The 22,766-nt window shown below is 41.2% G+C and overlaps 1 protein-coding gene across 2 annotated transcripts; it reads right to left on the minus strand.

Moving 5' to 3' along the window:
* Window positions 1-290: 290 nt before the first annotated feature.
* On the minus strand, window positions 291-14,515 carry LOC127636833 (smoothelin-like). Of its 2 annotated transcripts, none has more exons than XM_052117592.1 (8): window positions 14,420-14,515; window positions 11,711-11,839; window positions 11,512-11,587; window positions 9,341-9,475; window positions 3,186-3,249; window positions 2,976-3,075; window positions 2,509-2,660; window positions 291-1,779 (listed from the first exon to the last, which is right to left on the minus strand). In XM_052117592.1, the coding sequence occupies exons 2-8, from the start codon at window positions 11,825-11,827 to the stop codon at window positions 1,629-1,631; spliced, it is 795 nt and encodes a 264-aa protein (XP_051973552.1). In that variant the 5' UTR covers window positions 11,828-11,839; window positions 14,420-14,515; the 3' UTR covers window positions 291-1,628. The 2 variants fall into 2 exon arrangements, with proteins under 2 accessions (XP_051973552.1, XP_051973551.1); XM_052117591.1 differs by having other exon boundaries at window positions 333-1,779; window positions 2,976-3,099.
* Between the last annotated feature and the right edge of the window lie 8,251 nt (window positions 14,516-22,766).

The raw sequence follows: 22,766 nt of genomic DNA on the forward strand, positions 1-22,766 counted from the left end.
TGGAGGAACGTTGTCTCGTTTCGCAGTGTACTGTACTAACTGTATATGGTTGAACGACAATAAAAACCACTTGACTTGACTTGACTTGCTGTAAGCAATTTTGCCATTCTGGAATATCCACTAGAGAAGCCGCTGAATTAGCCACACCCCGCACATGAAAAATCCGTAGAGACCGACACCGAGCAGAAGACTGTCATCCCACGGTTGTCAAACAACTGACAACTCAACTGACAATTGGTATGAAAAACGTGGCATAAAAATGTCATTATGCCTCAATAATTCGCTGCAACTACAATACTATGAGAAAGCAAAACATTATTGACAGGAAGAAAGAGTCAGAGCCCGCAGATAACCTTTTGTTTGCTGTTTACTGAGTCTATAGTTGCCACAGAGACCAGTGAGATATCTCATGACACTCATTTCAGTGATATCTTTCAGGGAGTATGACATTTCTTTGCATACCTTTCCATAAAAAAAATAGCTTAGAGCACTTTTAAACAACAGAGGGATGAGTCGAAATACATTTTTGTGGTAATCAACATTATACCACAAAGCCTGTCGACTGAGCTGAACTTGTATTGAACCTGGAACATTCCTTTAATATCCTCCTAACCCAACCCCTAAACCTAAGCCTAACAGTACTGAGTCAAACATTGTGTTCTTTCACTTATTTCTTTGCAAATGTGGTACAGTATAAATCTCACTAGCCACAAATCAAAGGGGTGTGACATCAAAGGCACAACGCAGGTGTTTTTCGGGGCATAAACTTTCGCTGGATGGAATTCTTGTTTGGAATTCAACACATTGGGTTCGAATTTAGATGGAAAAAAAATTGTAACACAGCAGTTTCTAATGAAGAGTCTTATCTGTTGGGTCCAGGGACGTAGATTCCGGGTGTGGGGGGCTGGGGTAACCCCCACCCACAGTGTTATTTTTCACAGTTTTTTGTTTTAGTCATAGTTTTAGTCTTTTGACGAAAATGTCCTTTAAAAATTTCATATTCAATAGTTTTAGTCCATTTTAGTCTGACGAAAATTACATAAAAGTTTAGTCAACGAAAATAAAACCTTTAGTTGATGACGATGTGCAAAATGGACAAAAAAGTGTGTCAAACTGTAACAAACCAAACTTTAATCAATTATTCAAACATTTAGGGAAAAAATCCATAAACATTTTCTAATTTAATAATGTATCAAACATATAACTATTCGTTGCCTACTGTCCTTGTTGTGAAAAAACTGAGCTTCTAAAATTATATTGAATAGACTGAAGAATTAGCTACTTTTTAGAAGTTTTCCTACTTTACTCTGAATTCTTCCTGCTTTAGAAACATATTCATTTTCTGTGAAAGGATATTGCGTGTAGTGTGTTTCTTATGGTGTATTCACAACACAAGTTACGCAACGCAAATTACGCATATTCTGATTAGTGCGCCATTTAGTTGAAGTACCCCTGTTCATTTGCTTCACTGTGTTGATGTAAGTTGTTATATTACATATATTTTGTGTTACCCCCCCCCCAAGCCAAATTTCAAGCCAAATCTACGCCCTTGGTTGGGTCACATGTGCACCATGTTATGTGCCTGTTATAGTTATTTGGTCAGTGAAAATGTGCACAAATATATGCACTTATGGTGTCTTTGTTTTGGTCTTGACAAGGCCTTTTTCTACAAGGCAGCGGTAGAACTCCTGGATGTACGTGTACACACACTTCCAATCGGGCTCTCGCATTTGCATTAGGTCATCAACGTCCAGGAGGGGAGTGCAATCAGCTAGTCTCCTACACATACACACATAAATCATCATTAATGTTCACTGTGATTTTCTCAATGCACAAATTCATGGTATATGGGTGAATCTCATGAAAACTGAAAAATGTCCAGGTCACATTTCACATACCTAAACCACAGGACTAAAATAAGAAAATACATTTTGCAAGAAGAAAATGAAGCCTAAATTATGGTTCCAATTTTTGGAATTAATAGATTTAATCAAACATGCTTTTTTTGTGTACAAATGTCTCTAGTAAGACAAAATAATACAAAGATTTGATTGCGGCCAAATGGAGGATTCAGCTTTTCAGGCCATTAAGTTCTCTGTGAGATGCCTTTGTTTCTCATAGGAAACAGTTATTTCCTAACAGAATTTGCCACCCAATAGGACAATTGTCATTTTAGGGAGCATTTTATTGGACAAAAACTTGTTTATGCCCTGAGTGGAAGATAAGTCATTCATATTTTAGGTAATTATTTTCCTTGCGAATATCTGCTAAAATGATTTTACAGTACACTAGCATATTGAGAGCCTCAAAGTAATAGACATGAACTAAACCCAACAAAAATCATATTTTAAATCATCAATGCTCCTAAAATTAGGCTTCATTTGCAATATGCAAAACAAAATGTCTTTTTTACATTTCTTTTTCTTTTAATTTTGGGGTAAAATATAACAGATATTTCTTTGTATGAATCAGCCATAGGTGGATGCACTATGTGGCCTGAAGTCTTACTCGGCAGTCTTGAATGCCTTCTCAAAGTTGGCCCTGCGGTCATAAGGGTCGAGGGTGCCATATTCAAAGCCCTCTGGGAAGAACCTGTGAACCAGGGCACAGAATGCCAGACCGTCTGCCCAGCTAGAAGAGAAATTGTGGATTTTCACACCCTGCACACAGAAACAAGTGAACTAGTGAAACTGTGGAACAGTAGAGTTTGATTTGTAATTTTATATCAAATTTTTGTGTAAATCCCCTTAACAGAACCACTTTTGCATACAGTATTTCAGCACAAAAACCTGAATTATTTTCAGTAGCTACCTGTAATCTATACAATCTATACAATATTTTCTTTTAGTTTATTCCAACAAAACACTTTCTTTCTACGTAAATTACTCTTAATATAGATAGTGCCACAATAACAAAACTCAGTTCCATTTGCCTGAGCAATTAACGTATTCTCCCCTCTGTCTCTCCCGGCCCACCTCATATGGTTCAGTCTTGGCCCGGCACCAGTCCAGCAGCATCTGTTTGACATCTTTGGTGTTCGGGCCACCGGCTGCGGAGCCACGCTGCACTTTAACCCTGGACAAGTGGGTTTGAGCCGGGCTTTAGAAGAAAAGAAAATGGAACGACATTGACTACTGTTGCTTTCAGACCTCTATCGTCCTGTCAGGCTACTCAGAATGACTCACCTGCCCACAGTTTTCGGAGACAAACTAGAGGTTGGTCGTGAAAACGTTTTTGCCTGAGCTGTCTCTGCACAGAAAATGTGAAAGGAGAGTTTATCAAAAAATGGCCTGATAGATGGAGGCCATTATGAGAGAGGTTCAAGCTACCGGTAGTTGATAAAACTGTCAGTTGCCCTATCGGGGGAGTGCTGCGTTGTCACTACGTAGGTTATGTTAAAAAATTATGATGTATTTAAAAGGTTAGTTCACCCAAAAGTGACAATTATTTAGTTATTTACTGACCCACATGTTGTTCCAAACCCGTATGACGTTCTTCTGCGGAAACCAAGAGAAGAATTTTGACGAATGTCGGCACTGCTCTTTTTTCCATACAGTGCGAGTGAAAGGTGACCGAGACATCTATGACATTCTGCCCAACATCTCCTTTTGTATTCCACCGAAGAAGTTTGTACTTGTTTGGAACAACATAAGGTAATGAGTAAATGATGAGAGAATTGTCATTTTTGGAAGATCTATACCTTTAAAACATTTGTATTTCTGTCATATATTGAACATTGTTGATGCAAATTGCATGAGTTTAATAAGTCACCGTGGTAACGTTATCAAGCTGGATGACAGATGAGGATTTTTGAAATTGCTAAAATGATCGTTTGGAAGCATCGTTAGGATGGTTTTAAAATGATGAACAAATCATCTAGGTTACGTATGTAACCTCCGTTCCCTGATGGAGGGAACGAGACGTTGTGTCAGAGAAGCGACACTAGGGGTCTCTCTCTTGAGTGCCGATATCCACCTCTGATCTATGAAAAAAGGCCAATGAGAAGTTGGCAGCCGGTATTTGCATGTCCTGCCCCCGGACATACGGGTATTTAAGCGGTGCAAATACGGGAGTTCATTCAGGATTTTTCTGAGGAGCCGGAAATGGTCCGGCCACAACAGTGGCTCGGCTCAGCGACGTGGCGGGGAACGGAGGTTACATACGTAACCTAGACATTCCCCTTCTGTCGCTCTCTCCACATTGTGTCAGAGAAGCCACACTAGGGGTCCACTTATAAAAGTACCATGCGCTGAGCCGTGTACGTGAACTGCTGATACAGGAGCAAGCAGGTATTCTTACGTGCAGGACGACCAGCTGTATCAGACTGCACGTACCTTTCCCCAGTGCCCCATTCAAGCCATCAGAATCCTTTTCGTTACCCTGGAGGGGGGGAACAAGGTGATGGCCGCCAACCTGGGAATGGGCCAGCCTGGCTGGGCCTCTTTTCTCTCTATGTTTCTCGCATAGAGCAACTATGGCCGGGGCCCTTACACGCATTGAGGGAAGGGGGTCTTAGCCCTTCTTTCAGGGGGAGAAGACCCTGCGGAGGCCACACCTACCCCGCAGGGGAGGCAAAGAGTGGCAGATACCTCACATGGCCTGTTAGGACCTATGTGGAAAAGTTGGTGCGGTGGTAGATCCAACCTCGTAGAGGGGGGATAGCGTACAGCATGGCGACCGAGGCAGCTGTAACTGCCTAAGGGAGACATGGGAGTCTGCTCGTGAGGGGACAGTACCACGGAATTATACACAGGGGGAGTCCGAACAGGAGGCCTTACCTGGAGAGCGCCTATTCCGGTACAGGGTAGATTGGGTACCCGTAGTGGCTTGGGGCGGCGAGTTCCTCTGCTGAACTGCAGACCCACAAGGGCTAGGGAGGAATCAACCAGCGACCCGAAGATGGGATCTCCTGGGAACGGAAGCGCACTATTTTACCTCGGTTGAGGGAAAGGGCGCTAGGCGCACGCGATTCACCCGGTCAGATCGTCAGCGTGTTACCGAGTTCTACGGGCTCGGACCTGAGAAAACACGGGACGATACTGACTCAACTCGGAGATTGTAGAATCTCGAAAAAGTGTTAGGTGTTGCCCAGCCCGCTGCTCTGCAGATGTCTGCTAGGGAGGTGCCCCTGGCCAGTGCCCACGAGGACGCAACACCCCTGGTGGAGTGAGCTCGGACCCGCAAGGGGGGGGCACGGCCTGGGTGTGATAAGCCAATGAAATGGCATCAACAACCCAGTGGGCAAGCCTCTGTTTGGAGACAGCTATCCCTCGAGGCAGACAAAGAGCTGCTCAGAGCGTCTAGTGCTCTGTGTGCGGTCCAGATATATACGCAAAGCACGTACTGGACACAGCAACGAAAGGGCTCGGTCTGCCTCCTCCCGGGGCAGCGCTTGCAGGTTCACTACCTGATCTCTGAAGGGTGTGGTAGGAACCTTGGGAACATAGCTTGGTCGCGGTCTTAGGATCACGTATGTGTCTGCCGGACCGAACTCCAGGCAAGTGTCGCTAACAGAGAACGCTTGCAGGTCCCCGACCCTCTTGATGGAGGCGAGCGCGATCAGCGGTCTTGAGAAAGAGGGCCCTGAGTCCAGCTGAATCTAGCGGCTCGAAGGGGGGTCTCCAGAGGCCCGTGAGGACGATCGAGAGATCCCAGGAGGGGGATAGGTTAGGCCGGGAGGGAGTTAGCCTCCGGGCACCTTTGAGGAACCTGACAATTAAGTCGTGCTTACCAAGAGACTTGCCGTCTATCGTGTCGTGGTGAGCCGCGATGGCGGCAACATACACCTTGAGGGTGGAGGGGGACAGCCTCCTCTCCAGCCTCTCCTGAAGACTGAAGCACTGACCTAACCGCACACTTCTGTGGGTCTTCAGCTCGGGAAGAACACCAGTTCGCGAACAGACGCCACTTTAGGGCGTAAAGATGCCTGGTTGAGGGGGCTCTGGCTTGGTTGATAGTATCTATGATGGTCGGTGGTAGGCCGGCTAGATCTTCCGAATCCCGTCCAGGGGCCAGACGTGGAGGTTCCAGAGGTCTGGGTGCGGGTGCCAGAGCATGCTCCGTCCCTGAGAAAGAAGGTCCTTCCTCAGGGGAATTCGCCAGGGAGGGGCTGTCGTGAGGAGCGTGAGGTCCGAGAACCAAGTCCGGGTGGGCCAGTAGGGGGCCACCAGAATGACCTGCTCTTCGTCCTCCCTGACCTTGCATAGCACCTGTGCAAGAAGGCTCACTGGGGGAAATGCGTACTTGCGCAGCCCCGTGGGCCAGCTGTGTGCCAAAGCATCTGCCCCGAGGGGAGCCTCTGTCTGGGCATACCAGAGCCGGCAGTGGGAGGTTTCTTGGGAGGCAAACAGGTCTACCTGGGCCTTGCCGAACCGGTCCCAAATCAGCTGGACCGACTGGGAGTGGAGCCTCCACTCTCCGTCGGGCAAGCTTTGTCTTGACAGCGCGTCCGCTATCACATTGAGGTTGCCGGGGATGTGAGTGGCGCGCAGTGACTTGAGTCGCTGCTGACTCCAAAGGAGGAGACGACGGGCGAGCTGTGACATGTGGAGGGAGCGTACTCCACCTTGGCAATTTATGTAGGCTACGACCGTGATGCTGTCTGTCCTGACTAGGACGTGCTTGCCCCGAGTTAACAGGAGAAACTTCCTCAGGGCAAGGAAAACAGCCAGCAGCTCTAGGCAGTTGATGTGCCAATGCAGCGGGCCTTGGTTCCACCGGCCTGCGGCTGCGTGCCTGTTGCACACGGCGCCCCAACCCAATTTGGAGGCATCGGTTGTAACCAGAACGCATCAGGACACCTGCTGCAAGGGTACTCCTGCCCGTAGAAAGCAGAGGTCTGGCCAGGGTTTGAAGGTTTGGTGGCAGGCAGTGGTAACTTTCACGTTGTGTGTATCTCGTCTCGGGACTCGAGTCTGGAGCCAGTGCTGAAGTGGTCTCATATGCATCAACCCCAGCGGTGCGGCCACCGCGGAGGATGCCATATGCCCCAGGAGCTGTTGGAATCGTTTTAGAGGGACCACGGCACCTGGCTTGAAGGAAGCAAGGCATTTCAGCACTGACTGAGCACGCTTGTTGGAGAGACGTGCTATCATTTAGACTGAGTCTAACTCCAAACCGAGAAAAGAGATGCTCTGGACCGGGGTGAGCTTGCTCTTTTCCCAGTTGACCTGAAGCCCCAGATGGCTGAGGTGCCTGAGCACCTGGTCTCTGTGCGCACATAGTAACTCTCGCGAGGGGGCCAGGATGAGCCAGTCGTCGAGGTAATTGAGTATGCGTATGCCGGCTCCTCGGAGCTGGGCAAGAGCTGCCTCTGCGACTTTCGTGAAGACGCGAGGGGACAGAGACAGGCCGAAGGGGAGGACTTTGTACTGATACGCCTGGCCGTCGAACGCGAAGCGTAGGAAGGGTCGATGTCAAGGGCGAATCGAGACGTGGAAGTACGCGTCCTTCAGGTCTACCGCTGCGAACCAATCTAGATGCCGGACGCCAGATAGAATTTGTTTCTGGGTGAGCATTTTGAACGGGAGTTTTGGACAAGGTCCGATTGAAAACTCGCAGGTCCAAGATCGGTCGTAAGCCGCCGCCTTTCTTGGGTACAACGAAGTAAGGGCTGTAGACACCCTTCTTCATTTCGGTTGGGGGGACAGGCTCTATCGCGTCCTTGGCTAAAAGGGAGGCGATTTCTTCTCGCGCACTGCGGAAAAATGAACGCCCACGAAGGGGGGCGGAGCCTGGCAAATTGAATTGCGTAACTGTGTCGAATGGTCCGGTGCAGCCAGCGTGACGGGCTGGGCAGTGAAAGCCACGCCTCTAAGCTCCTTGCTAGGGGCACCAAGGGGACGAGTATTTTGGATGTACCCAGCGGGGCTTCGCAGCGGTGCGGAACAGGTAACGCGGCGTCGGGAGGCAATGTAGCGTCCCGAGGCTCTGGTGCTGAGAATAATCTCAAAGCCCTTACCTTGCTCCATGCACCCGGCAGGGGGCGGGTTCGTGACTGAGGAGGAGGTCTGCTGGCGTCCTCTGGACTCGTCTGAACCGGCCGGCCGGGGAACAGTCGTGGGGCTGAGGGCGGGGACACCGCGTTCGGGAAGCTGGGACTGTTGAGGCCTGAAAGCAGAGTGCCGTGAGAACGGCATTTGCGGGCCATGTGACCAGAGACAAAGGAAATAGCTCTTTTATTGAGAATTTGGGTACTGCAGCCCTGTTGGGGGGTGCGGCAAATGAAAAAGCTGCACCCGCTGCCATCCCCAAATCGCTTCCATCACCAACCGCATCGTCCTCAATCCCGTGGGAAGAAGGAGCAATGCGGGGGGCGGCTGGAGTGGCTTGCTTATGGTTGTAAGCAAGCCGCGACCGCAACGTTGTCATGGTCATGTTCTCGCAGTGAGAACATGAACCATCCACAAACGCAGCCTCAGTGTGATCGCTACCCAGACACACGAGACAACGCCTGTGGCCGTCTGAAGCGGAGAGCACTCTAGAGAGAGTTTTTTAATCTGCACTGTCGAAGCGCCCAGGGGCAGGAATGCACAGCTGTGCAAACAGGAGAAAGCCGCTGTTGTGCGCCGTAGAATCCAACAGCATGCAGCAGAGGAATGTCAGGAACTCTGCTGAAATTTTCTGAATGAACTTCCGTATTTGCGCCGCTTAAATACCCGTATGTCCGGGGGCGGGACATGCAAATACCGGCCGCCAACTTCTCATTGGCCTTTTTTCATAGATCAGAGGTGGATATCGGCGCTCAAGTGAGCCAACGTGTCTGACACAACGTGGAGAGAGCGACAGAAGGGGAACAGTGTTTCACACAGTATGTCACACCATTTGTGTGTTAATAAATGTATAGTCGTCATGGAGTTACAATAAAGTTTAAAAAAAAATTAAGGAAAACATTTAAAGCTGAAGTTTGTAAATTCTGCACCTCCGAACAAAATTGGAAATATAAACACTGTTTTCAAACAGCTTTCCGAATACGCCCCCATCTGCTGTTGATCAAAAAATATATAGTCCCGCCCCCAACTCACACCATTGGTTGAATCAATGTAGTTGTGTCGGTCGTACGATGATGTATCTACGTACGAATGGCTCACTTACAGTTGTCTGAATTTAAAGCTGGGATAAGAGAAAGTATTTTAACTCTAAATAAAAAAAATGACACCTAAAAATATGTTGCTAAAGTAGCCATTGATCATAACTGGGGGGGTTATAATATTGGCAGGGCAAGTAAAAATCTGAACCACTATTAGACAAATTCCTTATTGCTGAGCCCTGCAATGCCTTGCAGACAGAACCGCAGTAAAAGTACATAGTGTTCAGTCCTTCAGGAGCGATGGTTACTCACGGTGTGCATTGTACTGCGTGGCACTCGGGCAATTAGCAGGTTTCTGGTCCCTTTTTAGTCCAGCAGCTGTCTTGCCTCCGCTGCCCTGCTGACGCAAGTGCTCCATTCGGGCTGCCCGCTCCTGATCTCTCCGTTCTGAGAAAGGAAGTGTAGAGGAGAGGAGGTTTTTCACAAAAAATCTGATAAGCATCACCAAAACAGCATGTTTTCCATGCTTGCTTGGAAAGTTAACAAACAGATGGTAGAAGTTTGTTGTGATGACTTTAATCTTTATTTCCTGTGGTGTATGTATAATAGTAAGTATGATGGCAAGGAGCTGTATCTTTAAGAGTGAGTGCTCATTAAAAACTGGCTCACTGACACGCCAATGTCATTTCAAGGTAATTTTGATTAGGATGTAACCAAAAGTAGAGTTGTCCGAGTCGGTTAGTTGCTTTCTCTGTAAATATCTCTCCACTTCCTTCAGGTCGTCCCATTCATAGTGATCTGCAGGTACCCGCTGTGAGAGTGAGAGCATGAAAGGTGGGCACTATTGCATTGTATGATTGACAGCTTATTGAACAAATCAGTGCAAAGTGTAATTTTTCGCCTGTACTCTGCAGTTCTCAGCTCACATTCACGCCATGCTTTAGGAGCTCAATGAGATTGCAATGCACTTAAGGTAGACATGAGAGAAACTTTACAGTGTTTCTTTGGAAATATGCCTGTTATAAACAGGATTTGAGCTCATTTTCTATGATATTTGATCTGTTTTATTTATGTACAGTTGATTATTTTTCTCACCCAAATGTTTTAGGGGGCACTGCCTGCCTTGCCACCTTGGAGAAAATGCCACAATATTAATAGGTCAGCAGGCTGTGACTATCTTTGGAATCCAATATGGAATTTACATTATTTGCTTCAGGCCACTTTGAACTCCACATGAAAGGCGCTGCAGACAGTGGCCGTGTCCAGAATGGCATACTACCTATTAATACTCTTAATGTTTCCGACATACAGTATCTATGTTTAACAGAAATTGTAAGAGTAGTATGGTGATTTTTCATTATTGGTTCATAATACCCAGGATTGGGGTGGTTACTATTAAAATGTATTCCACTACAGATTACAGAATACATGCTGTAAAAAGTAATTTGTAACGTATTCCGCAAGATTACTCAAGGTCATTAACATATTCTAAATCTGGATTACTTCTTCAGCACTGGTAGATTTTTTCCACTTGTTTTTGACTATAATAAATCTGCTAGTAAGACAAAATACACATGTTAAAAATACATTCTCTGAAAAAAGCCAAAATATCTTGTGCAGTGTTGCATCTAAAACAAGATAAAGTAAAATTATCTTGTTTTAAGGATATTTCGATATTTTTTACAAAAAAACAATACAATAAAGACTACGATTTTTGACCTAATATCAAAGGTCTTACTAGATAAAAAAACAATAATGATCTTTAATAATGATTTTTATAAGAAAAATAAAATAATCGTGCCTGGTAGCAAGTGCATGTAAAATGGCTAGAAATAGCATTTTAGCTTAGCATAAAGCTAAATGAATACATGTTAAATGAGTACACAAAGTTTATTTCAATTTCTGCCACTCCAAACTTACTTCAAACGTACTTCTCTGCCTGCTTGTATGGATGTAATATATCTTAATAAAGTGTTTCACCACTGTTCAAACGCTCCTTGTTTATATAAATGTTTCCCAACTGAATAAACAAAATATTAAATATTAAAATGCAAAGTAATCTCTTCAGTAATCAAAATAATTTTTAAATGTAACTGTATTTTGATTACCAACTATTAAAATGTTAACTGTAGTGGAATAGAGTTAATAATATTTAGTATTTTAAAAACGTAATCCTGTTACATGTATTCCGTTACTTCCCAACCCTGATGATACATAATGTAAACAAATAGATCTGCATGGTAAGGTGTTACTAAAAATCTTGTAATGGTCCTAAAAAGGCTTCATTGTCTTAATGCTAAATAATTTTTTTGTTTTGTTTTATTTATTTTGGGATGCAATATGACTCAGACGTCTTCTTGGTTTCTGAAGGCTTCTAAAATTCACCCAGCATAATGGTTGGTACATAGTTCCTGAAAGACTAAAACTTCATGTTTGGCCTGTATGTGTGTGTTGTGACATATGGGAAATGACCAAGTCCTCACCCCTCTTCCTCTTGAGCAGTTCTATCATGGCAGCCCGGATCAGTTTCCTCTCCTCGTAATCCACAGCCTTATCTAGCTATTACATGCAATAAAACATAGAGACACACACTCATATTCCTAAATATGGTGAAGACAAACCATGATAACAAGCATGCTCCATCTGTGTCTATCTTCATTGGTGCCATTAGTTACCACTTACCATATTATTGAGGATTTCTTCATCCTCTATAGCTGCCAGTTGTTGGGCTGTCAGTGGACCCATGCTTGCCGGTTGCTTTTCAGTACCTGGTTCTAGTGTTCTGCTCTCTCCCTCCATCTTTAGACACAGCTGGGATAGAAGGAGGAACAGGGGGTGCTGATTTGAGCCAGGTTGGGAGATGTGTGTATCTCCATGTGTGCGTGGGAACGAGGGAGTACATTTATGGAATAAAAAATGTGGGAGAGAGAATCTAACTAAACAGAACTCTGAGACTTTAGCAGACTGAGACTCATAAATATATTTTAAAGGGGTCATATCATGCTTTTTTTATCATTTTATTTTTTTCCCTGAGGCCAACTTATCCACGTTTTTCCTAAACACAGATGTGTTCCATGATTTATAACGGAATATTTCAGTTTTCTTGTGTCTCCACTCGCATTTGCATATGTTTTTAGTGGACAATATGATGTTTAACTCATTCAATTTTTAAAAATGTTCAAATAAAAAAAAAAGTGACTTCATAGTGCCGATTTTACAGAGTTGTGATGAGCAACTTTTGACAGTGTCCTTCTGGAGTGTGTATGACATAAAGGGTGTTATGACATCCAACACAAGTTGAGCCTGAACTCATTTTTACTCCAACTATCACTTAAAATGTTTCTTGTTCTGCATCTGAATCGCTCATTTGGTAGTTTTTATTTTGCTTCTTCTGGAGACTGGAACCAGAAAACCATCAAAATCATTCTGCTCGACTGTGACGCAAAGATCCTGACAATGCCAGAAATTCATCGGAAACTAAGAATCGCAAAGGCAATTAATCAGGCATTGGTGAACATGTCATACTAATTGATCAAAGACTGCAGATTTTGTCCTATGACAAGAGAAATCCTTTACGATCCTCAAAATTAGTCTCAGACGGCAAAATCGTGGCCAAAATCGCACCGTGAGAACCCATCTTATAGTGTTTAGGAATCATACTTCATTCTTATTACCTCACTGTGATATGGTAGGTCAGATGTTTGAGCACCACATAAGGGTTTATGTAGCACTGGTCAGAGTATGCATTCAGCAAGCCAAATTGTGTGTTTGAGCCCCATCTGAACAATCAGGTTTTATTGTAAATAGAAACTAATACCCTTATTAGCCTGATCTCATGAAATCTACAGTACAATTGTAAAATTTTTGCAAAACAAAATTACGTGCTTCATTACCAGTTTTGCTGCAGTTTCCCAGTGAAATGTCCAGAAGGGGGCGCCAAAAGTGAGCGAAATGATGTTGTAATCAGTCAAGGTTTTCAATGTGAATATTGGATGGATGTTTTAATGAGTGAAACCTCTCTAACCTAAAACTTTAGCCTAAACCTAAAAAAAAAAAAAGAGTTTGAAAAAATATATGAAAGGTGAACAAAACAGACATCCTTACACTAAATACCTAAATCAAGCAATATTGTTTTTTTTTTAAATTAGACATAAAAGCACATTTACTGAAACAACCAGCTTCTATGGCACTTTGAATTCACTTTCATTTCAAGCATCCTTGGCTGAGCTTGAAGCTGGTTCTCCGAATCCAAAGTCAACACTCTATCAGGTGAGCTAGAACAGAAGCTAATCATGTTGGTGTAAATGGGATTTGTGTGAAAGTAAATAAAATGTACAGTTGTAGTGCCTCTAGTGTTCATTTCACCAGAAAACTGCAGTTAAATGTAAAACTCAGTTTGCAAAAATATTTTTATAGTAACGTTTATTTTATGAGACTAGGTTATTTTTTCTAGTGTTTTTATCACACACATACCCTCTAATGATGTGAAACCAGACTGTGAGTACACAATGTTAATAGTGTCCATGTTGGTCGGCACTGATATAAACCATGCTGTGCTCTAGGATTTATAGCTATGTCTTGAACTTTCTTAGTTTACCACACAAACACAGAGATCTGATGTATTTGGACACTTAAGTCATTCTTATAAATGCATGAATGTAACTGCATTTGATCACAAACATCAAATATCATGGCATATCAATGGCACTTATTTTAAAGAAAGCACACTTTTTCAAGCAAGACATTTCACAAAGTAAATTAGTGAGGTTTTTAATTATAAAACGATATGTCTAATATGTCTAATGTCTAAAAATAAGACAAAGTATTTGTACCTTTTCTGTTTGTAAAATGTTAGTGGAACATGTCAATAGTTAATGGAATAAACTACACCTGTGGTTACTCTGCTAGGACAGCTGTGTGAACTTTAGGGCAACTGACTTCATATATCCACTAAAAACTATCTTTGGACCAGTCAGTCCCCAATTGAAAAATGGCTCAGAAAAGCTTGGTTTGATATTTTGTTCTTTAATGAAATAGCATTCATACACTTGTAAATGTGGCTAAAGTGTCTAAATATGTTTTCAGGCCAGTAAATGTGACCATATGTTGGGTAGAATGAGTATACAGTAGGTTTGTTTTAAGTTAGAAGAATGAGTAATGTTGTTTCTGTTCTCATAATGCTGTACTACCCTAATAGCTAATAATGTCTGCATTTGCGTAACTGCATTTTGTATAATAGCTGTTATGTAATAACAAATAATTGTGAACGATGCAGATGGAAATTTGGAAAATCAACTAGTTTTAGAGAAACCTTTGTCAAAAACAAGTAAGTTCTCCAAAGAAAAAGAAAAATAATTCAAGTAAAATAGGAAACAGAAAGATGATGCTCACCTATCTGCACCTATCACCACTGTGGATGTTGGCGAAGAACTGGTCCTGTGGTCTGATCTCGAATACTGTACTGTGGGATAGTGTACAGGTCTTAACTACACTCTGATGCTGCTTGAGTTTTAAAATGGCTGCGTTTTTCAAAGCCATCATGAGACCACTCCCACCCTGACCCTCATCACAGTCTTCTGAAGGGACAAGGGGAAAAAATGAAATAATTGTGGAAAGAGTTGAACGGGACATTAAGTATTAGTGAAGTATTTTGGCACTGTTTGTCTTGATCTTTCTCTACTGTCAGCTCTGGCGTCCTGACTTAAAGATAACACTCCATCATAATTTAATCTAAACTCTGTTTCACTTAAAGGGATAGTTCAGCCAAAAGTGAACCTTCTGTCATTATTTATTCACCATGATGTTGTTTCAAACCTGTATGAGTTTCTTTCTTCCATATGTTTTTTTTTTTTACGAATGCCCATGCTGCTCCTTTCAAGATAATGAAAGTGGATGGTGACCTGTCAGATCCAAAAATGTCAAAAAAGCACCACAAATGTTTCTAAAGCATACAATAGTTGTTTTTTACTGAAAATCTTCTCCACCAAAGCTCTCAGATCTCATGAATGCACGTATTCAATCCCGACGCACCCAGATTTGACTTCAAACATAATTCCTTTTTGCATGTTTTGTGACATCTAGCAACATAGCAGGTAAATGTGACCATAAATTACATTTGAAACGATTTTTTGTGAATAACGGCTTAAATTTTAGTTTGTTTGAATAATCAGTACCAGTAAAAACTCTATTTCCATAGAGAAAAATAACAAAGAAACAAAGAACTTTATCACGATTTTTCCTAACTTTAACCAACAACCCAAAACTGAACCTAACCATAAAGTTTAACCCCTCTCCCAAACCCTAAACATAACGATTAATTTAATAGGAAAATCACTGTTGTGTACCAAAGAAGAAAGAAAACATGGGGGTTTGGAATGAGACGAGATGATTTCGCCATCTACTCTGAAATATTATGAGTTGTCATGAGATTTTGTTGGTTCATCACATGACTACAGACTTATAAAATAGCTCTCAAGTCATATGGACTACTTTAATGTTGCTTTTTTGTCATATTTGTAGCATGAAAACTGTGGTCACCATCTACTTTCATTAAATGGAAAAGAGCAGTGTGAACATTCTTTAAAAGTTCTTCTTTTCTATTTCGCAGTGGAAAAAAAAGAATCTCATATTTGGAATGAAATGAGGGTGACAAAATGATGACAGAATTATATATTTATCCCTTAAATGCCTGATGTGTGTGCTATCTATTTAGATGTTTGGAAACCAAGGGAAAGGAAATATTGAGGTAAATTACAGTGCATACTGTGTGTTGACAATGATTACATAAGCAGGTGGCCTAGCTCTACACAGTACTAAACACAGAATGAGGGGATAGACAGAGAGCACTGCCTTATTAAGGCATAACTAGAATGATGTTGCCTAGCAGCATCTCTGTGTTTACACAGGTTGGACACATCGTCATCGTCAGCAGAAAGAATGCACTCACAATCACACTCGTCTTCTCTTTTCTCATCAAAAACTGAGGCCAATAATGTCACTTGTAGGCGTATTTTCACGCTTGCAGCATCGCAGTGTCGCCGTCGTTTAAATAACTTCTATTGAATGTCATGGATTGTTTGGCTCTCTCTAGTGGCAGGTGATTGTTATTACAAGCTGGCAGAAGTGAACTAGAATGATACATGGAAAAAATGAGGGTGAGGGAAGGTTTGACATAGACTTGATGTCCTTTGAGTGTTTGACTAATCTGGCATATTAATAAATGCAACAGTGGTTATTATAATGAAGGAGTCATATTTACTGTTATATAACTTTCAAGAAGAAGAAAATGTGATTGTTTAACTAAACTATATTGTACATTTACTGACAAAAATAAGTGTTGTTGCTTGGTGCAAAACTTCTACAATGCTAGGCTGCTGTGGGTGGTCTCTAGGGTATTGCTATGTGGTTGCTAGGATGTGATTGCTTGGTGATAGCATAAAAGGTTGCACAAGTTTTATACTTACCCTTTTTACATGGGTGTGAAAAGTACTGAAAGTATGAAACTCCATTAAAAGTCCAATTATCTTACCAAAAACATACTTGAGTGAAAGTTAAAAAAAAGAGTTCATATTAAATCATACATAGGTATTTAAAAAAATTAAAGTAACTTTGCTTCTGAAGTTGAATGAAATCAAGAGAGTGGAGAGAGGGGGTTTTGTTTGCAGTTACACAAAAGCACAATTTCATTTGGTTGTTAAAGGGATAGTTCACCCAAAAATTAAACAAATTCTGTCATCATTTGCTCACCCTCATGCATCCCAGATATGTTTGACTTTCTTTCTTCTGCTGAACACAAACAAATATTTTTTAGAAGAATATTTCAGCTCTGTAGGTCCTGTAGTAGTTTTTCATGCCAATTTTGTGAAAAATCACTCAGCATCTTTGGGGTTTTGATTTCAGAAGAATAGACTTTATTATCACACAATAAAGCCGAGTTGCCTACCGTGAAACCACAGTAACAACAACTGAAGCATCTCTGGTTTGGTTTTACTTACATACATCTCCTCAAACAAGGTGGGGCTTACATGCATTATCTATCATGCTCTTCATTGACTCTGGTCTGACCATATTAAGAAGTAACAGAATGTCCTTTGGAAGAGATCAATTCTCCCCCCTAAGTAATGCTATTTATGTTTCTGCACACACAGTCAAATAGTCAAACATATGTGAGCACATATTCATCACGTCACAGGCCTTTACATACAGTAAACTGCATGTTTGCCCCTCAGACATAACTGTGGTATAAATCAACAATGTTTTCATTGATTATTCCTGATTAACTTGATAAAAATATACTACAGTCCATACAATGCAAGTGAATGGTGACCAGGCCTTTCGAGCTTCAAAAAGCACATAAATGCAGCATAAGAGTAATCCATCAGACTCCAGTGGTTTAATCAATGTCTTTTGAAGTCATCCAATCGATTTTGGGTGAGAACAGACCAAAATGTAACTCAATTTTCCCTATAAATCTTGACATCTGGATTCATGATGATCATAATTTCAAGCTCGATTACACTTCCTAGCGCCATCTTGCACTCTGCACATGCGTCAAGCACTATCGAGCTTAAAATCATGATTGTGCCTAGAGATTGCGATGTAGAGTGAAAAAGGAGTTGCATTTTGGTCTGTTTTCACCTAAAACTGATTGGATCACTTCAGAAGACATGGATTAAAACACTGGAGTCTTATGCATGGACTGAACGAAAACCAAAACTGAAAACAAACAACATTTTTTGCAGAACGTAACCAAAAATGGGAACAAAATCGCTTTCAGTTGTTCAGGATTGAACATTTTATTTTTAAATATTTGTAACTGGTTAATAACAGCTTAATTTTTTACTGATTATTTTTACATGAAACCAAAGTTTAAATGGTTTACCACAGTAAATTTTCAGAATTACAAAATGGGGCTTCTCTCTTTTTAGTAGAACATGATAAGCATGTGCTTTGATTCTGAAGGAAACCGCTGCATCACACATTTCTTTGCCTTAATGCACATTGTAGATGTAGCCTTCTGTGACATGCTGAAGACCTTTTTGGTAAATAAATATATATAAAAATATTGAGGTAAAATGTAAATTTCTCCAAGTCTTCACTGAATTATTATTAGAGATTTGATGCTTGTTGATTTTGTCTGAGAAGCAGATCAGATCATTTTTTAGAATCCCAGCTCTCACTCCCTCCTCCAATACCAAGTTTAAATCTTTCTCTCATAATCTCTTGATTGAAATTGAAGCTTCGTCCCCAAGAATGTGAATAAGCAGAAAGTAATACACTGATGGCTCATGACCTTTTCCAAAAGGAGTAATCACCACTCCCAGAGAATCTGCCACTTTAGGGGGGTGTAAACTACTCTCAAAAATAGTACAGAACAGGTGGTGCAGCTGTAAATACCTTAAGAACTGCGATCTGGTGAATCCCAAAATGTTGAACCAAATTTACAAAGGATCTCAACACTCTCATATAGGTCACCGAGTGTATTAACCTCCTTCACAATCCACTCTGACCAGCAGAAAGGGGAGTCATTAATAAATCATTTTCAGCCATATGCTTGAAGCAACATTTAAATAAATGCCTGAATTAAACACTCTGGACACTTTTGTCCACACCGAGTGCAGATGCGAGATAACAGGGTGTAACTTAATTTCTACGATTAGTTTGATTGAAGGGTTTTGCAATGGCAAGAACTTCCTGTTAAATACAAAACCAGGGAGGGGCTCTCTCAGGTGGAAGTGACCAATGAGCCAAATGTCTGAGACTGAAAGCATAATAATAAAACAAAATCTTGGGTTGGCCTAGCCCACCTATGTCAATCGGCCTATGCAGCTTACTGAAATGTAATCTGAGACGTTTACAACTCCAAATGAAGGATTTCTCTATGCTATCAAATTGCTTGAAATAAGAGAGGGGGACATCTATAGGGAGAGACTGTAGCAGGTAGTTGAATTTTGAGCAAATTCTGTGTTAAATTTGGGGTGAAAGCCTCTAAAGAGTTACAGTGTTAAAATCCTAGTGAACATGTACTTCAATTACCCTCAGCTCAGGTTAGATGTTGCCTTCTAGTGGTGTGATTTTTTGGTGTTGTGCTTCTGAACATCCATTCGGTGTTTATTTTACATACGGGAAATTGAAGTAAATTGATTCAAACACAGTCCGCATTTGATGAGCAACTCAAATGAAAAATGGCGGATATTTCGGTGGAAACTTGAGATGAAAGCAAATGATGACACAAAAGGTAAGATTTCATTTTTTTATTTAGTTTTATATGGTTATTGAAACTTTATGAAGCCATCCCCTCATTTAACTTCAACTTTGAAATCCGTGTCTGAGAGTAGATAGTGAAACATTCCTTTCATAATAAGCCCCAGGCGTGACTCATCATTTCAATTAATAGTAGCTGCCTCGTTTTTTGTTCACGCTCATACACAAGCTTAACACTAAGGTTTGACTAAAAATGGTTGTGGAAATGCCTTTCTTGTATATACATTACTTTTTCTTTTCTGATGATGAAAACACACAATGCGGGTTTCAGTACCAGTTCAGTGTTTATTTTACATACAGGAACTTGTATTGATCGTTTGGTCAGCTTGGCATCCGATGAATGTAAGTGAAATATCAAGGTAAGACTTGTTAATTTGAATATGGGAACTTAGATAAGTAGTTTGGTCCATAGTTCGCATGAAACAGTGGCTAGGACAAACTGAAAAGAAGGGTTTAACGAACAAACATTTATTGACATGTTATGGGGCACTCATATTAGAACAAGTACATGTCTCAAACTTCTGACCTGTAGCCAAGGCAGTGTTTGAGTCGTGCTCTGTTTAAATGCTCTGATGTTTCAGTACCTAATTTGGTTATACTGATTTTTGCATTGCATTAAAATAAATCGAGCTCTTTTGGAAGCTTGTGTTGTTTATTTAAATATTGAATACACAATCATTTTGAGGAATGCTGAGGATTTTTCATAAGTGTGTTGTTAAATGCAGTCAATATATATGTTGAGAAATATACACTTATTCAGAGTAAAGTAATGTGTGCTCGGGAGTACAGGTGAAACTCGAAAAATTAGAATATCGTGCAAAAGTTCATTAATTTCAGTAATTCAACTTAAAAGGTGAAACTAATATATTATATAGACTCATTACAAGCAAAGTAAGATATTTTAAGCCTTTATTTGATATAATTTTGATGATTATGGCTTACAGCTTATGAAAACCCCAAATTCAGAATCTCAGAAAATTAGAATATTGTGAAAAGGTTCAGTATTGTAGGCTCAAAGTGTCACACTCTAATCAGCTAAACACCTGCAAAGGGTTCCTGAGCCTTTAAATGGTCTCTCAGTCTGGTTCAGTTGAATTCACAATCATGGGGAAGACTGCTGACCTGACAGTTGTGCAGAAAACCATCATTGACACCCTCCACAAGGAGGGAAAGCCTCAAAAGGTAATTGCAAAAGAAGTTGGATGTTCTCAAAGTGCTGTATCAAAGCACATTAATAGAAAGTTAAGTGGAAGGGAAAAGTGTGGAAGAAAAAGGTGCACAAGCAGCAGGGATGACCGTAGCCTGGAGAGGATTGTCAGGAAAAGGCCATTCAAATGTGTGGGGAGCTTCACAAGGAGTGGACTGAGGCTGGAGTTACTGCATCAAGAGCCACCACACACAGATGGGTCCTGGACATGGGCTTCAAATGTCAAACGTCTTACCTGGGCTAAAGAAAAAAAGAACTGGTCTGTTGCTCAGTGGTCCAAAGTCCTCTTTTCTGATGAGAGCAAATTTTGCATCTCATTTGGAAACCAAGGTCCCAGAGTCTGGAGGAAGAATAGAGAGGCACACAATCCAAGATGCTTGAAGTCCAGTGTGAAGTTTCCACAGTCTGTGTTGGTTTGGGGAGCCATGTCATCGGCTGGTGTTGGTCCACTGTGCTTTATTAAGTCCAGAGTCAACGCAGCCGTCTACGGGACATTTTAGAGCACTTCATGCTTCCTTCAGCAGACAAGCTTTATGGAGATGCTGACTTCATTTTCCAGCAGGACTTGGCACCTGCCCACACTGCCAAAAGTACCAAAGCCTGGTTCAATGACCATGGTATTACTGTGCTTGATTGGCCAGCAAACTCGCCTGACCTGAACCCCATAGAGAATCTATGGGGCATTACTAAGAGAAAGATGAGAGACATGAGACCAAACAATGCAGAAGAGCTGAAGGCGCTATTGAAGCATCTTGGTCTTCCATAACACCTCAGCAGTGCCACAGGCTGATAGCATCCATGCCACGCGCATTGAGGCAGTAATTAATGCAAAAGGGGCCCAAACCAAGTACTGAGTACATATGCATGATTATACTTTTCAGAGGGCCGACATTTCTGTATTTAAAATCCTTTTTTTTATTGATTTCATGTAATATTCTAATTTTCTGAGATTCTGAATTTGGGGTTTTCATAAGCTGTAAGCCATAATCATCAAAATTATATCAAATAAAGGCTTGAAATATCTTACTTTGCTTGTAATGAGTCTATATAATATATTAGTTTCACCTTTTAAGTTGAATTACTGAAATTAATGAACTTTTGCACGATATTCTAATTTTTCGAGTTTCACCTGTATATGTTTACCCCATCAGTGTAAAATTAAACAACGAATTAGAGTTTAATGCACACTTCCACAGAGTAATTTAGAATTCACACTTGAGTATATTTTTGCTGTCTTGGTGTAAAATAATTAACACTTTCGCAGTGTACATATTCAACACTTTTGAAAGGGCTACTCATATAGACACCAGAAAAGTGCGAAAGTTAACACATGTGGAGTTAAATTTACACTGGCAAATTTGCTGTGTACAATTCATTTTAATAACATTAACCTTCCCAATCATAGAGCATTACATAATAATTAAAACAATTAACATAAGATGATGTTTAGTCCAAACGTGCTCACAAAGTGTGTGCATGCATGCAAGGGAGAGAGATTTTGGCTGTTAATTGATTTTAGATTGCCAGATATTAAATATTTTTTAAGAATATATTTAATAATATGAATACATTTATTGAAAATATGTTATATATAGGCCTTATATATATGATTCTTGCTCGTTATGATTTCTATGCTGATAATTCCCCCACATGGGGGGAAAATGTAATTGTTTATTATTTATTTTGGTTGAGGTATGTCCCTTATTTTGTTCCTGTTTTTCCTTGAGAGATCAGGTAACACTGCAACTGGTACATCGCCCGCCCTTAGAACAAAATTAAAAAAGGAACGCTATTAAATGGTCTTTAATTTCATTCGAACCAGTTATCAATTGTAAAGGAGGCTGCTCAGAACAAACCGAAATTCATTTAGTTTTTAGTCCCTAGTCGTTTGGATTACTTTTATGCTGCCTTTATGTGTTATTTGTATTTTGAAAGTGTTGGATCCCATTCACTTGCAATGTTTGGACCTACATAGCGGAGATATTCTTCTAAAAATCTTAATTTGTCTTCAGGAGAAGTAAGTCACCCTCATGCCATCCCAGATGTGTAGGAGTAAATTATGAGAAAATGTAATTTTTTTTGGGGTGAACTATTGAGTATAGTAATGAAGTACAAGTAGTCAATTACTTTACACCCTTGCCTATCAAGAACCATCAAAAGGATCCTTACATTCCGCCTGACATCTTTTTTGTGTTCCATGGAGGAAATAAAGTCTTACTGGTTCAGAACAACATGACGGGGGGTTAATAATGACAGAATTTTCGTTTT

The sequence above is a fragment of the Xyrauchen texanus genome, chromosome 44 (genome assembly GCF_025860055.1).
Source record: "Xyrauchen texanus isolate HMW12.3.18 chromosome 44, RBS_HiC_50CHRs, whole genome shotgun sequence".
NCBI lineage: Eukaryota > Metazoa > Chordata > Actinopteri > Cypriniformes > Catostomidae > Xyrauchen > Xyrauchen texanus.